This window comes from Camelus dromedarius, chromosome 4 (genome assembly GCF_036321535.1).
Source record: "Camelus dromedarius isolate mCamDro1 chromosome 4, mCamDro1.pat, whole genome shotgun sequence".
NCBI lineage: Eukaryota > Metazoa > Chordata > Mammalia > Artiodactyla > Camelidae > Camelus > Camelus dromedarius.
This window is the reverse complement of record NC_087439.1, coordinates 89925385-89941680: the sequence shown is the minus strand read 5'-3', so window position 1 is coordinate 89941680 and position 16296 is coordinate 89925385. Positions and strand designations below refer to the sequence as shown.

The following is a 16296-nucleotide window of genomic DNA, read 5'->3' as shown; positions in this document are numbered from 1 at the left end:
TGTGCATGCTAGGCACACACTGTACCACTGAGCTATATCCTTCCCCACTCAGGTCTTAATTTAGGCCTATGATCCATTTTAATTTTTATGTATAATACAAAGTAAGGATTAACAGTCCCCTCTTACCAAACATAGGCTTTTCAAGTTTTCCAGCACCATTTGTTTGAAAAGACCATGCTTTTTCCTGTTGATGTACCTCAGGTACCTTTGTTGGAAATGATTTGATTATGAATGCTCAGGTTTGTTGGATTTTCTGTTTTTCTTTATTAATCTACACTCTCTTGATTCCTGGAGCTTTATAGTTAGTCTTGAAACCAGGTAGTGTGAGTCCTCCAAGTTTGTTTTTTTTTTCCCCCGAAGTTGTTTCGGTTATTCTCAATCCCCTTGTATTTCCATATAAATTCTAGAATCAGCTTGTCAGTGTCTACAGACAGGATGTTGGTTAGGATTATGTTGAATCTTGATCAGTTTGGGAGAGAATTGATGTTTTACAGTATTGAATCTTCCAGTCCATGCACACAGTGTGGCCTTTCACTAATTTAGGTCTTTAACTTCTCTCAGTGTGCTCCATAACTGAAGTCTGAGGTCTCTCATGTACGTATTTTAATTAAGTTTGTTTCTAAACATTTCATGTCTTTTGATGGTGTTGAAAATAATATTGTTCTTTCTTTTCAATTTCCAGCTGATGTTAGTTGAGAGAAGAAAGTTAGTTTTTGTATACTGACTGTGTTTTCTGTGACCTTGATAAATTTAATTGGTTCTAAAAACTTTTAAATAGATTATGTAGGATTATTGTAGACATGGGGCTTGGGCAACTTTTCTGTAAAGAGCTTTGAGGGCCATCTGGTCTTCATCACAGCTTCTTAGTTCTGCCTTTGACACTTCAGTGAAAGTGGCCTAGACAATACAAACATGAACAGGCATGGCTGTGTTCCGATGAAACTTCATTTATGGTCGCTGAAACTTGAAGTCATATAATTTTCACACATTGTGAGATATTTAGGAATTTTTTCAACCATTTAATAGTATAAAAACTGTTCTTAGCTTATAGACTGTACAAAAACAGGCAGTAGGCCTGAGCTGTAGTTTGCTGATCCATGTTGTAGACAATCATGTCATCTATGAAAGAAGACAGCTTTACTTTTCTTCTGATCTTTTGGGATGCTTTTAAATAGCCAGGCCTGTACACCAAAAGATTCAAATAATAATGATTTTTTTATATATTATGACTGTGAAGTATTGAGTCTCCTGGGAATACTTTCCTGCCTCTTCCTCTTAATTTTTTCTTAAGACAAAACTTAAGTTTTTGGACTTTTGAAACTCTAATGGACATGACATTTCCAAGCATTCCATTATACCAATTATTTGTTTATAATTACTAACAACCCTGCCCCTCAGTTTTCTTATCTATAAAATGTGAGTATAGTACAACCTCAGAGTCGTGACTGAGTTCGTATTGTGAAGAATTAGAACAGCGTCTGGCTCATGATAAGTACTGTACAGGTTTAGCAGTTTAATCTACAATGCTATCTATAGTTAACCAAGTAATTTTAATCATGACTTTGGTCTTTTACTCATTTTCTTAAGCGCTTTCTCCCCCTTGTTAAGACTTTTGAGAAGGCAACAGCATTCAGTCATCAAATTGAAAAGTTTTAAGTAGCTGTGGACTGGGAAGTATAGAGTGTGCTAGAGGTCCGGGTGATGGCAGAGTTCCTGCACTCAAAGGGTCACAGTGTAGTTGGGGAGGCACAGGACAGAGGTACGGATGGGTGTGGCAAGTGAGTGGTGTAGGTACCAAGTGAATGAGCCTTTCAGACAAGGAGCACTGTCCCAGGAATGTGTGAGGAAGGCCATGAGGAGAAGCAAGCCCTTGAGTTAGGCCTTAGTGAAAAAGAGGAGGAGAGTTAAGGAGCCAAAGAATGTGGCTTAAACAGGATCAGGCTTGGTGGTGAATAGCAGACAGAAGTAAATGCTCTGGAGGTGATGGGAAGGGAGGCAGATGGAATGGAGACTTTGAATTCTGGGATAAGAAATTTGGATCTTTTGAATATACCCTGATCATGCCTATTGCTCAGAGGATGCAGTTCTTATATGTTTACATGCCCAGATTTCTTATTCATAAAACTGTAAGACCTTTGCTCTAGCTAACTTGGTCTGCTTGGATATTTAAACATGATTTTTGTACTTTTTTTTTTTTTCCCTCCAACGTATTTTTCTCTTGCCAGGAATGTCTTTTTTCTCTCATCCTTCAAACCTCTGTTCAAAACTACATCTTACATGAATCCTAAGCAGGTTCCAGAATAGCATCACGCTTGATTGTTCCACAGGCCAGGATTGAATTGCTGATACAGAAATCATGATTTTATAATCTTCATTGATGGTTCTTACCTGATAACTCTGGGAAAGATTCCATGAGCTGACTTCATTGGGGAAGAGAGGTCAGGAAGAGTGCTGGCATTACATATGCATAGGGCCTTAGGCTGTAAACCAGATTCAACCATACAAGTTCAGCTGGTGGCCACCAGGAAGGCTTTCAGACTGTCTCTAGAAGAGTCCTAATGCAAAATGTCAGAACAAAATGGGCTCCATTCTTGAGTAGAGATCTTTGGTAAGCCAGCAAAAAAAACTGAATTAATTTCTGGGCTCAGAAAACCACCTAAGCCCCCCAAGTTTGGGGCTTAAAATGACCCAGCCTCCAGGATGGTACAAGGTTAAGAAGATGGACTGTGGAGCCTGGTCCTGCCACTTAGAGCTGTGTAAAGTTGGGCAAGCTATGTAGACTCCTCAGTGATATCCCAACAAAGGGCATAATAAATGTGCCTCGTGTTGTTAGACTCATTAAATGAGCTAAAATATGTAAACATAGCATAACCTGTTACATGGTGTATGTTAGTATATAAGCACTAGCTTTTGAAAGAAAAAGACTTCCTCTCAAAGTTTTAAGTAAGACAAGTTGTCAGACTTATTTGTTTCTCTGTTTTTTTTGTTTGTTTGTTTGTTTTGTTTTTTTTCCCCTAGAGCTTTATGCTTTCCCTTTCTGAGGAGGAAGAAGACATTTTCCTCTATCCTTCTAGGTTCTTCTGGCTGGTCTCAGAAATTGACATGAGACAGATTAACAGGAGAAAATGAAACAAAGAGAGACCCAGGAGGTCTGAGTAACTCACCCAAATGGCCAAAGCCCTCATCTTAAATACCATCTTCAGCCACAGACAAGAAGTTGTTGGGGGTAGTGGTTTGAGATTTTAAAGGGGAGGAAGGCAGTTCACAAAGAGTCAGAAAAGCAGGTGTTTGCCTGGCCTAGCAAATATTTGTTTACCAGAGACAATGGGACACAGCGTGGACTCTGATCTCTAGGCCTACTTTTCCCCCACATACCTACCCATGCTCTTTGCAGATACCTATGGTGATAGCTCTCTGTTCCAGGAACAAACCCTTTATCTAAGTTCTTTTAGGCAGTGAGAGGATAGGTCAAAGTTTTTTCCTGAGTCTTGGGCCTTGATTGTTTTTAGCTCTAAATAATTCGCATGCCAAAGAGACATTTTAGGGCGTGGATTTTGTATCCCTACATTCCTTTAAAAATAAATGAAGCAATACCAGAGTACTTGTCTTCTTCATGGAGTAGCTGGGGAGAATGAAGTTACCTGAAAAAATGAGGCTGATCTACAAGGCAGCTGACCAGCCCAGTGTAGGGGTCACTTGCCAGAGCTGATATGGCCTGGTCCTTCCACCCTCACAGAGACTTTCTGATGAAAGTGTTTACAGTGGTGCCCATGTCATTTACTATTTTAAGTCAAGTCCGTTTTACCTTTGGAAATAACAGTATTTGGATGAAGAAAATAGGCTGTTCTGATCTATGATTTCTATGTAGCCTGGGATTATTGTGCTAAAAGGAGAAAGGATTTACTGGCTTTAAAGCACCATCTGATGGATACCAGGAGTTACTGCAGTCTTGTCTTTTTGCCTCTTTTTTCTGCCTTCCTCCAATGCTTAGGATTCAGTGTAGAAAAAAAATATACAAAGTCCTTACTGTCCTGGAATTTTTCTTTTAGTTTGGAGAGGCCAGAACACACACAGACACAATGTACACACATATGTTAAAATGTATGCTGAAGAAAAATAAAGCAAAATAAGAAGATAGAGCCAGAAAGAGAAAGAAAAATACCACATGATATCACTTATATGTGGAATCGAAAAAAAAAAAGACAAATGAACTTATTTACAAAACAGAAACAGACTCACAGACATAGAAAGCAAACTTATGGTTACAAGCAGGGGAAGGGAGTGGGAAGAGATAAATTGGGAGTTCAAGATTGGCAGATACTGACTAACATATAAAATAGATTAACAGCAAGTTCATACTGTATAGCACAGGGGACTAGATTCAATTCAAGGCTGTAGTAACTTATGATGATAATATGAAAATGAATATATATATATGTATATATTCATGTATGACTGAAGCATTATGCTGTACACCAGAAATGGACACAACATTGTAAACTGACTGTACTTCAATAAAATATGTATACATATACAAAAAGAAAAAAGAGCATGATGGGGAGGGGATAGGGCGGCATAAGGTGACATTTGAGCAATAGTCATTACTGTCTAAGGGAAAGACTATCTCTTAAAAGAAAAGAGAAGCAAAAGCCCTGAGGCAGGATTCCAAAGTGGCTGGAGGTAGGAGTCGGGGCTCACATAGCACATGCAGGCTGAGCTAAGGACTTGAGCTTTTGCTTTGAACAAGATGGGAAGCCTTGGGAAGGGGTGGAGGAATGATAGGAACTTGGGTTGTGGAAGGATCACTCACACTGTGAGACTAGGATGTGAGTTGTTGAGAATGCTAGGGCAGAAGACCACTTAGGGGGCTCTAGCATTGGGACCAGATAAGAATGTATCCATGGTAACCAGTTTAGAACATATTTTGAAGGTGGGGCTTACCGTGTTTAACGATGGGTTTTTATGTGGGGCATAAGAAAGAGAAGAGGCGCGGATGGCTCCAAGGTTTGGCTGCAGCATGAGTTGAATGCTGCTTCCAGTTACAGCCGTGAACACCAGCAGAGAGATGGAGGTGGGTCAGGAAATCATCACCAGGTCCAGGCAGGTCTCTGCTTGGAAAGTTACAGTTAACCATTTAGTAAACTACATCTCATCGTGTAAGCTAGTGGGGGTACTTTTTAAAGGTAACTGTGAGAATGGTAAAATAATGCCCATTGTTTGCAAATAATCAGTAAGTGAAATACAGCCTTCTGGACAGGACTAAGCTTATAAACTGTGGTATTAACTTGTCATTAGTTGTATATCTAGTTTATGGTGTGAGCTGATAGGACCTTGATGGAACATGAACTAGGTTGAGATTACTGCCCAGGATCACGTGTCTCATGGAGGAGGGGTTTTATATTCACAGCTGTGCAGTCACCTTTGGAGCTTATTTAAAAATACCGGGCTGTAAACCAGACCTGCCAAGTCAGAATCTTAGGGGCACACTCACCCCACGTGTGTGTGCTGGTCAAGCTCTCAGAGAGCCCAGTGTACCTTGGGTCTTAAGAAGTACTGACACACTCTCTGAAGCCAAGTTAGCCCTGCGGGCGCTGGCGTGGGTTCAGACCTTCCCTTTTCATGTTTTATTCAACAAACCTCTAGCAAATAGTGTGCCCAGGCACTATAAAGGACACAAAGATGAGTTAAGGTTACCCTCAAGTGAAAAATGCAAGCACATAATGAAATTATGGCAGTGTTATGTGATAAGTACTTAAGTAGCCAAAATGTAAGTTCTAAAGGACGGGAGCAAAGGAACTGGGCAGATAAAGAGGCTTCTCAAGAGGAGTGGACATTGAACTGGTTTCAGGTGACAGTTTACCAAAGAGAGAACGGGAAAGGGATCCAGTCCAGACTGTACCTCCTAGTCCCTGAGGGCAAGGTCTGTAGCCATAAGGGTGCTTTTGTCATTACACAGCTTGAAGCGGACAATTAAGGCGTCGGGGCCAAAGGGAGTAGGCAGTAATGGGGTTGCTAGTTCTTGTTCCAGGTGACCAGGACTGAGGGATGCAGTCAGGACAGTCTGATACATCCTGATAAACAGTTGCTGTTAGTATCCACACTGCCAAAAGGTCGGCAGGTTAAAAAAAAAAATTCTAAAGTGTGAAATCTGCTTTTGTTCCTGTGTAGGTTGGCACAGGTCTTGGGCCTACACTGGAGTTTTATGCACTTGTATCTCAGGAACTACAGAGAGCTGACTTGGGTCTCTGGAGAGGGGAAGAAGTAACTCTTAGCAATCCGAAAGGTAATGTTAATCTGTGAGCTCGTTAATGTGCTATTTGGATCAGGTAAAAGGCCCTTAGGATGCATTAAATGTATGTGACTTACTGTAGAGGGCCAGGCGCTCTGACCTAATTTCTTTCCACCTTTGTTTTCTCGTTTATCAAATAAAGGAGGCCCTTCCAGCTCTAGAGGACTTCATTCTGTGATCTGCTATCTGATTTTGAGAATATAAAATGTCTTTAATGTTCATAATTCGCAGATTTTTGTCTTGTTTTGGGAAATAGCACCTGAAGTTTGGTGATTTACTCATTTTATAGGAAGCCAAGAAGGGACCAAGTATATTCAAAACCTCCAAGGCCTGTTTGCGCTTCCCTTTGGTAGGACAGCTAAGCCAGCTCACATCGCAAAGGTTAAGATGAAGTTTCGCTTCCTAGGAAAGTTAATGGCCAAGGCTATCATGGATTTCAGATTGGTAAGTTTAGAATTACTTGCTTTTCTATGATATTTTTTTTGTACCTGTGTTCTATGACAGTACCTTAATCCCCTGCACTTTATGCTGTATTTTAAAACAGTGCTTCATAAACCTTAATGTGCATATGAATTGCTTGGAGAATTTGTTTTAAAAGCCAGTTTTGATTCAGCAGTTCATGGGTGAGGCCCAAGTTTCCAAATTTTCTCACCAGCATCCAGGTGATACTTAAGTACCAGTCTGTGGACCATTCCTTTAGTAAAGGGCTCAGAGAATCAGGCAACGTTAGGGGTGGTTTTAATTACGTATTTTTTTAAGTGTTTGACATTAGATTTTTAATTCAGTAGGAAAGCATGAACATGTACTTAAAGTAAATTTCCATTAGAGTGCAGTAGTAAAAATTACCCAAGAAATTAGTATTTACAGAGGTTTGAATATTTCTGGATTTTTCTTCATTTTCTCTTATATTTTCTGAGATACTCTGTCAGTATGTATAAGATATTTTCATTTGATGTCAAATTCACAAGCTTACAATCCTCATGTTGCTGAAAAATGGACTATTAATCCGTTACTTTAGAAGTTCCATTTTTTATTTTAATGATAATTATTGGATCTTTTAAATTCTTGCTGCCAGATATGCAATAATCCAAACTAAAGTGGAATTGAATTTCCTTGGCCCAAAATAGAGTAAGATTCCACCAGGCATCTCTTGGTGTTGCGGTCCTTATGGAGAGTATATGACCATCGTTGAAAACTTCCTTTTTAGGGTCAGTGTTTAGATAGGATTCTTCAGTGTCCTAAATTTTTCACAATATCAGGGCCTCAAATTGAGTTTAAATGGGAGAAACAGTAATGAGAGAGAACATTCCTGCATATGTTTTTTTCCCTGGAGATTCCTTGTCCTTTTAAGGTGAACTCTTAAAGTGTCACTAGAGGCAATTCTGGAAGCTTAGTGTGACTGTTACAATATTTGCATCTCCCTTTTAGGTGGACCTTCCCCTGGGCTTACCTTTTTATAAATGGATGCTGCGGCAGGAAACTTCGCTGACATCACATGATTTGTTTGACATTGATCCAGTTGTAGCCAGATCGGTGTATCACCTAGAAGACATTGTCAGGCAGAAGAAAAGACTTGAACAAGATAAATCCCAGGTAAGGGAGGAGGGTATAGCTCAAGTGGTCCTGGGTTCAGTCTCCAGTACCTCCAATTAAGAAAAAAAAAAATTCTCAGGTAGGTTTAAAAAATGAGAAAATAGTCACATGGGTCAGTTTCTTACTGTAGGAAGGGCTTTAAGTGCTTTGTATTGGTCTAGTTACTGTTCTATATTAGAAGAGTTCAGATTTTCCTCATAATAACTGAAACATACGATTTTACACTGGGTAAGATGACCTATAATAACAACAGGTGATGAACAAATAGCTTGATTAGCAAATAAAATACACGCCTAACAAAACCACAGGGCTCTTGCTTATCACATTTTACATGGACATTGTGTATCTGGGCAGATCCTGAGTTCTTTTAGTGAGCATTTGAATCAATAATGCTGTGCTCAAGACAGATTGATTTTTCTGGAAAGATGGCTTAATTTAGGAACAGTCCATTTGTTTCTAGAGAGATCTCAGGAAGATATTTTTAAAGGTCAATACTGGGTGTCTATTTCTTCCTAACACATGTTGAGGTTTCTCTGTTAGAGCTCATGGATCTTGAGTAATTTATATCATTAGTGTATATTCTTTATATATTAACAAAATTTAAAATTATTTGATTCAGTCTGAGAGAATTAGTGGTTCTGTATCTGACAATGGAAGAAAACAAAGTTGTGTTAAAAAAACAGTGGCGTATGGTCTTCATACTAGGGCAGGTGACGTGGTCCAGTGTTAAACCATCTCTCATTTTATAAATTGTGTAAGGTAAGAGTAAAGTTCTGTAGCTCGTGCAATTGCCACTTCTCTTAATAAGGTGGAGAGGAGCTTATAGTAGATGAGGTTTTAAAATACCATTTTATCAGAGAAGATGATGATTTGTAGGAAAATTAATTTTTCATATTGGTGATTTGGGGGAAAATGTTTATTAAGAGAAATTGGTGTTTACAGAGGTCAAGTCCATCTTTTTCATATAAGATCTATTGTCTTAGGGTTTTTAGAGCCAGTTAGGTTTACGCTTAACCAGCTTTGTAAATACTAAACTACATAATCTTATTTAAGATGATCTTTTACATAAATAATGCACCCCACCCCCACCCCCAAATGGAACTAAGGTACAACGCATGACACTGTGCCAAGGGCCTCATGTAAATTCACTTAGTCTGCTGTGAGATTTGTCTGTTTCTGTTACCCCTGCTTTACACACAAGAGACCCCAGGCAGGTGGTTTGAGTCGCCCACCCAGGGGCCCGTGTCTAGAACGTGGGGGGCTGGAGGGCAAGCCGAGGCTGTGTGCCCTCTGCAGCCTGCGCTCTTACACCTCCATCTCCAATAACGCTGCCCCCTCTTCTGCGTTTTGCATTACCTGGAATCCTAAGCAGCAGTTTCCTCTGTAAGAACTTACTGGTAACTAGGACTTAGTCTTTTTTTGTCCAGATGACTGATTTTCTGCACCTTGACTGCTTAGCCTCTCGGAACGTCACACACAGAGGCATCTTCAGTTCAGAAATTCATTTACCCTCTTCCTCCTGTACTGGACACTCCCATTTTCAGATACAATTTGCAGTTTTGTATGTTGGTCTTCGATTCTTAGTCTAAAAGAAATAATGTTTTATGTAAGCCGTTCATAATCTCAAGCATTTTAAAAAGTGAATAATACAACTGTTTTTAACATTTGTCTTTAGAGTAGGACTTGACTTTTCTTAGGGATTTGTTGGAACCTTTTTCATCGCATTGTTGCTGTGTGAATACAAGTTTGTTCATGCTAGGCCTACAGTAATTGCAGAGTCTCCAGGTATTCCTTAGACTAGAGCTTGCAGAGGAAAAGATTACTTACTTTCACTAGATAGCGCACCATTTGTGTTTACAGTTTCTTCCCTGTGTTGCATTACTCAGTATTTGCTCTGTACGTGTATTGGATTCATTAAGATTAGCCTAGAGTTTATAAAAAGTTTATCCGGCTCTAGAGACTAGACTCTTAAATTGACCATTATGCAAACTCTTATGTCCTGTGAAATCTAATTGAATATGGTCAGATTGAGTAGTAGCAAACATCTCATTATGGAGGAACACGCAAGCAGTCTTATTTTCTCATATTAAAATAGTTGGATTCTCAAGCATTTAAGATTATTGCCTATGTGATCTCACTGACTTATTTTTGTGTAGATTGTGTCAGAAAAAGAAAAAAAAATATGCTGCAAAAGCAGGCTATGAACTAAGGAACCCAGAAAATTGATGAGCATACCTTTTATTTTATAAACACAGATGGAATTGAGTGGATTGTTGTGTTTGACAGCCCCTCCCCTCTCCTTTTTTTAGACCAAAGAGAGTCTACAATATGCATTAGAGACCCTGACTATGAACGGCTGCTCAGTTGAAGATCTAGGATTGGACTTCACTCTGCCAGGGTTCCCTAACATCGAGCTGAAGAAAGGAGGGAAGGACATACCCGTCACCATCCACAACCTAGAGGAGTACCTCAGAGTACGTAGGGCGGCGGGGCTGGCCTGGGTGGACGGCTGGCAGGGAGAGGGAGTGGACGGTCCCGTGAAGCCCAGGCGTGTGTCCCGTGGCCGCCCGCACATACTCTGTGAGACCTTTGACACCGGGACCACTGCATGACGTCCGCTTGTCCAGGCCTTAGCTCCTGTTTGCTCCTGAGAGAACATGTCCTGTAGTTCACAATCCCTTATGTGACTTCGAACTCTGTCTTCCAAGTTTGAATACTATCTGGCAACATCACATTTTGTTAGTTTAAGAAGAAGCCAGTGAAAAGGGGCCATCACTTGTGTTCCCACTCACCTGCACTTCTACCTTTCTGTCAGTCCACCTAACTTGACCCAGTTGCCTTAAACGCTCGAGGTATGTGCGCACGTGCACACACTTACGGGTTTCATGAGGCCTTTCATGGTTCTTGACTGCTTGTTAAATTTAGGAAAAACAATTTTGTGTTGAATACAAATTATACTTTGAATTACAACGTATATATAAGTCTTTATTATCACTAATTTTGGAAAAGTATTTTTGGTTTATGACTGACACTGAATGAAAAGAACACTGGGTTCAAGCCAAACGCCATGTGTACCTGACCTGCTTTTCCTCTAACTTACTGTAGAATTTTAGGTAGAACTTCTGAAAATGTTCAGCTCTGGTCTCCTCAGTTTGAGAGAGGGAAGGATCTCACATACTATTTAGTCTGCCTGACAGTCTGCCTAATAGCTCTGCGATTCGTTGAAAGGTCAGCAGGACTGTGTTCTTGTACCGCCTGCTTTGAGAAAGCTCACCTTCCATCTAACTGGTAAATGATGAGTTAACTCCAGATTAAGGTTCTCTGGAACTGATTTGTAATAATGCTTGTTTCACTGTCAAGAAAACACTGTTGTTTTCATTTTTATCTCAGTAGGTCCTCTGTTCCTGACCCCAAAGGGTTGGTCAGTTATTGATGACTAGGAGATGTTGGACCAATAACAAATGCTTCCTCATACCCCTCAGTTTCACGTTACTGCCTTCCACAGTTTCTTTATCTAACTGAAGGCACATACTGCTGAATTGTTGGGTTTTAAGAATTTGGTAGTACTTAGAACTGAAAATTGCACATTAAAAATTAAAAGCAGGTACCAGTTGGTAATTGTGCCTCTTGAACCATTATCTTTAATTCTCAGTAACATTTTTTTCTTTTGGGAAAGTCTCATCTGCTTCTCATCTGGTAAGGTAACGTGTAGCTCTATACCGTAGAGATTTTACGTAAATGAATTTTTGAAACACACTAAATATAAATGTATCTGGTGTTTTTTACTTTTTCTTATTGGCAAGCCCCTCGATTAGAAGTTGACCTGAATGATCTCTTATGCAGTTTTCTGGGAGATATTTTAAAGACTGTTTTTTAAGTGCTGAGGAAGGATGTATTCACTGTACTTTGCCAAATACCAAATGGGAAAGAAATTTGAAATATTGTCACAGGTTTTAAAAGACTTTTCTTTTTGCAGCTGGTTATATTCTGGGCACTAAATGAAGGTGTTTCCAGGCAATTTGATTCATTCAGAGATGGATTTGAATCAGTCTTTCCCCTCAGTCATCTTCAGTACTTCTATCCTGAAGAAGTGAGTAGTCTATGTGTAAAGAAATGGTTGTTTCTAGTTCTGTACCTATGATTTATATCTTTGTGGGTTATCTCTATGTTGTTTAGTCAGAGATCTCATTGTTGCAAACAAACAAAAAGGTGGAGGGTTGGGAGCAAGAGGGTGGCTGTGAAAGAGAAGATCATCTCCTAGCAAGGAAGAATATTAAATACAAATTTCATATTTTGTATTAGATAAATATTAAATATACTGTAAATAGTAGAGCATGGGGTCTGTGTGGGATTGAGTAAGCATAGCATCCTTGTCCACTGGCCCTCGGTGCTCCTGGGGGAGAGGGGACTTAGGCTTCTGTCCCCTGGGGGCTGCAGGAGAGCCGTGGGCCCCAAGTCCTGAACCGGGGAGGCTGCACTTGCTATTTTTAAACTCAGCTTTCTGGGTTGGACGAGACATTAGTTGTTTTATGATGGAGGTTAGTCCTTGACGTTTTAAGGAAATGTTGCAAATTATCTAATTGCCAGAATCACAGAGAACACTTATGAGAGTGGAATAAATGAACTATGCATGGTTTTTCCTGGCCATCTTTATAAGTGCAACAAGAATCTCAAAGAACTACTCTCTGATAGTGAGATGTCAAAGAAAGGGTCTAGAAGATGTTAGGTTTCTCCAGGTTGGAAACCTTTCTGTTTCTTTTTTGAATGCTAGCTTTAGACTACACATTTATTTCTGGCTGAATCTGGAAATCTTTGAATGACTTATCATTTTAATCCCAAGTATTGTTTTCACGTCCACTTTGATTTGGTACTTAGTGACACGTGTCAGTGTCACCTGGAATTGTCTCAGCAGGTGTTGCTTTTGGAATTAGATGCTGGTCGCCACTACTTAGCTGTGTGGCTTTATCCAAGTTGTTGTGTCTGCTCTGACCGGCCCATTTAGAAAACGGGCACAATCTCTGTTACTGAACCAGACACATGAAGTGCCTGACAGTGAGTGGCAGCGTAGTAGACACCAGACTTCATGTCCTGAGTGGATTTTCTCAGTGTGCGGTCGCTCCGCAAATGGGCGGTTAACCAGGGAAAAGGTAATTTAATTTGAAACAGATGTTAGGTTTTCCAAGGACGCACGAACATTTCTTGCTTTCTGATACTTGTTCTCTAATGGCTAGCTTGGTCCAGACAGCCCAGACAACCACGTGGCACGGAAGTGCCTTTCTTTACAGTGTGAAAACCTACTCCTTTGCCGTGTCTCAGTCCAGCTTTCTTCTCCCACTTCTCTCTCCAGCTCAGTATTCTCTATCTTGGCTCCCATTATTGTGTGCCCTTGTGTTTCTGAAAGGCAGGATTTATAAAATCTCCCTGGTTAGAAGTAGATTATCAAGTTAAAGCCTCTAAAGAAATGACAAGAATTAAGAAAACGTATCAGGGGTTTGTCTCAGGTATGTTTTGTTTCAGATTAAAGGCTCCTCTAGGACCTTGTTCCTGCAGATGGACAGGGCACGTGTTAATGTGCAACCAAAGAGGGGAAGGAATCTACAAATCTGTTAGAAGAGCGCATCACATAAAGCGTGCGAAGCAGAAGTTTGGGGGCTTGCTTGCTTGCTTTCTTATTTATTTATTTTAATGGAGGCACTGGGGATTGAACCCAGGACCTGGTGCATGCTAAGCGTGCACTCTACTGCTGAGCTATATTCTCCCCCAGAAGTTTTTGGACTTCTGTAGCCCTTCGGATCGCACGCCACAAAACAGAGCATGTGGTGTGCACTGTCACTCAGCTGTGCAGCTGTGTCGTTAGTAATTTGTGGCCCTTGTTTCAACACACAGCTGGACCAGCTCCTGTGCGGCAGTAAAGCGGACACTTGGGATGCAAAGACGCTGATGGAATGCTGCAGGCCAGACCACGGTTATACGCATGACAGGTACTCCCTGGGGCTGCCAGTTGTCCAGTTTATATTGAAGAATTTGGTGATAACTGTGTGTGTGCGTGTGTAGACAAACTTTTAGCTTTGTTTACTTATTAAAGGAGGCTTTCTGATATTTTGGCTTCATTTCTCTCAAGACTATAACTTTAGGACCCAAAGGGTTTGGGGAGGTTTTTTCTCAAGTATTTTTGTGAAAATGGGCAGGCGGTGGGGAGCAGGGGAGGAAAAGCAGGTAATCCTGGGGTGACCCCATAGCCCGTTTTTATGTGCAGTAAAATGGAAATATCTGTACGATCCCAGACAACAAGTCGTATTCATTACAACTGTAATCATTCCATTTGAATTCCAACTGTAACAACAGAAACAAATTTGATTTGAGTGCATTATAATGTGAATTCATATGTAATCATATTTACATTTGATAGTCTACCTAATTGCGAGCGTCACACTGTTATGTTAATATGATGAAATAATTTTGGTGTATTTATTTCTGTTGTAGTCGGGCTGTGAAGTTCTTGTTTGAGATTCTCAGTAGTTTTGATAATGAGCAGCAGAGGTTATTTCTCCAGTTTGTGACAGGTAGCCCAAGATTGCCTGTTGGAGGTGGGTATGCTGTTGATTTATTGTTGCTATGGGGGTGTGTGGAGGGGTGTGTGTGAGACAGAGAGAGAAACTTCAGTACCAATAGCAGGATACGGTTTATTTGACTTACAATTCCTCTTCGTTGTTGCAATATCTTAATGTTCCTAAGTTCTCAGTTTTGCAGTGTATTAAGAGCTGTCACTGGCAAGGAGATTCATAGGGATTGTCTTAAACACATCAGTAACGTACATGCAGTGCGGCTTGCAGCTCTACATGAAAGTCAAATTCTCAGTCATTTGTATATTATTAACCCTTAGATGACTTAAATGAGAAGGTATTCAAAAGTCCGTCTTTTCCAGAAATGAATCCTAATATGAGTTGAATTGGTACTCTGTTTTAAAAGCAAAGGAAAGCATAAAGAACTATTTGCCTCCATGTTATTCAGTGACTCTGGTGGTAAATAAAGCAGGTACCAGGTCCCATACACTCGGTGTGTCTTGAACGTGCAGATTTGATTGCCAAGCAAGAGAGAAGACCTGCGTGTGGTAACTTTGCAAGCAGAGCGGTGTCATGTATTCTGATGGTTGATAAGAAAGGGTGTCCACACTTGTGATTCCAGACCAGTTCTCCTCATGGATAACAGCCTGTTTTCTCTGAGCTCGCTGGCAGGCGCCCTGTAAACTTACCAAGTTGCTTGGTCCTTCTTCCCTCCCTCTTAATCAGGCTTCCGGAGCTTGAATCCACCTCTGACAATTGTCCGGAAGACATTTGAATCAACGGAAAACCCAGATGACTTCCTGCCCTCTGTAATGACCTGTGTGAACTACCTTAAGTTGCCGGACTATTCAAGCCTTGAGATCATGCGGGAGAAGCTGTTGATGGCCGCGCGGGAGGGGCAGCAGTCCTTCCATCTCTCCTGATCACAGCGAGCCACGCGGTGTCTGCCTGTTACAGCAAAAGAGAAAAATCATGATTTCTTTTCTAAATGTATCACCTGAGTCAAGGAAACATGTTACGCCTTCTTGTTGTAGGAAAAACGGCTTGCAGATTACAAAAGAGACACTTGGTTCATATTCATTAATGGCCCCATGGACTTAAAGTGATCCGGCCCTAAAACATTGTTGTGATGAGGTTTCTTTAGCAAGTTCTTGTTTAAATTATCATTTATTTGATGAGTGAAGTTTTTAACTTGCTTTGCTGTGTGAAATTTACAAAAGGGATGTTTTCCAGGCTGAAACAATAAATGTCGCTGTGCAGTTTAATTCTGGGCTGTGTGTATCCATCTAGCTAAGTCTGCAGTTTTGTTTCCTCCAAAGACAACTCTTGTACATAAGTACAGAAATTCAAACTCACGTGTATTTGACAAATACAGTTTGGTAGGTTAGCTCCACGTGCTTTTCACTCCCTTCAGTTTCCCGCCCTGGTCCCTGTCCTGTCTGTGCGGTTCACACCGTCTTTGTATACGATACCCACAGTTGGTACATTTCCATTCGCCATGAGCTTTTGTTCCGTGTCCTCTCTCAAATTAAGATATAATTTAAAATTCATGGAATTGAAATATATTGTCAGTATAATTCAGCCTTTGTAACTAGGTAGCCTTTTCTTATAGCTTAGTTTTAATATAGTTGTAGGGTATTACCGGCCTCCCACCAGTGACACACGAGGACTGTTTACATGGCGATTCCGGCAACAGCCACCCCTGGAGTGGAGACGGGGGAGCTCATTCATTTCTTTTGTGTAGGTCAACAGGTCTCCAGCTTGGGCTGGCCAGTATTTATTATCCTATGGCCAGAACATTTGGAATTAATGTACGGTTTTAAATGAAATTAGCAGCTTTCATTCCCTATC

General features: G+C 40.5%; 1 protein-coding gene across 15 annotated transcripts in view; it reads left to right on the top strand.

Annotated features, from left to right (window-relative positions):
• Positions 1–15710, top strand: part of TRIP12 (thyroid hormone receptor interactor 12) — a 131173-nt gene extending 115463 nt beyond the window's left edge. For all 15 annotated transcript variants that reach the window (XM_031452341.2, XM_031452340.2, XM_031452338.2 and 12 more), the window contains 8 exons: positions 6169–6283; positions 6579–6733; positions 7718–7882; positions 10192–10356; positions 11859–11972; positions 13769–13863; positions 14366–14469; positions 15172–15710. In XM_031452341.2, coding sequence (XP_031308201.1) covers positions 6169–6283; positions 6579–6733; positions 7718–7882; positions 10192–10356; positions 11859–11972; positions 13769–13863; positions 14366–14469; positions 15172–15368 — 1110 coding nt within the window. In that variant the 3' untranslated portion in view covers positions 15369–15710. The remainder of the gene's footprint in view (positions 1–6168; positions 6284–6578; positions 6734–7717; positions 7883–10191; positions 10357–11858; positions 11973–13768; positions 13864–14365; positions 14470–15171) is intronic.
• The last annotated feature ends 586 nt before the right edge of the window (positions 15711–16296 follow it).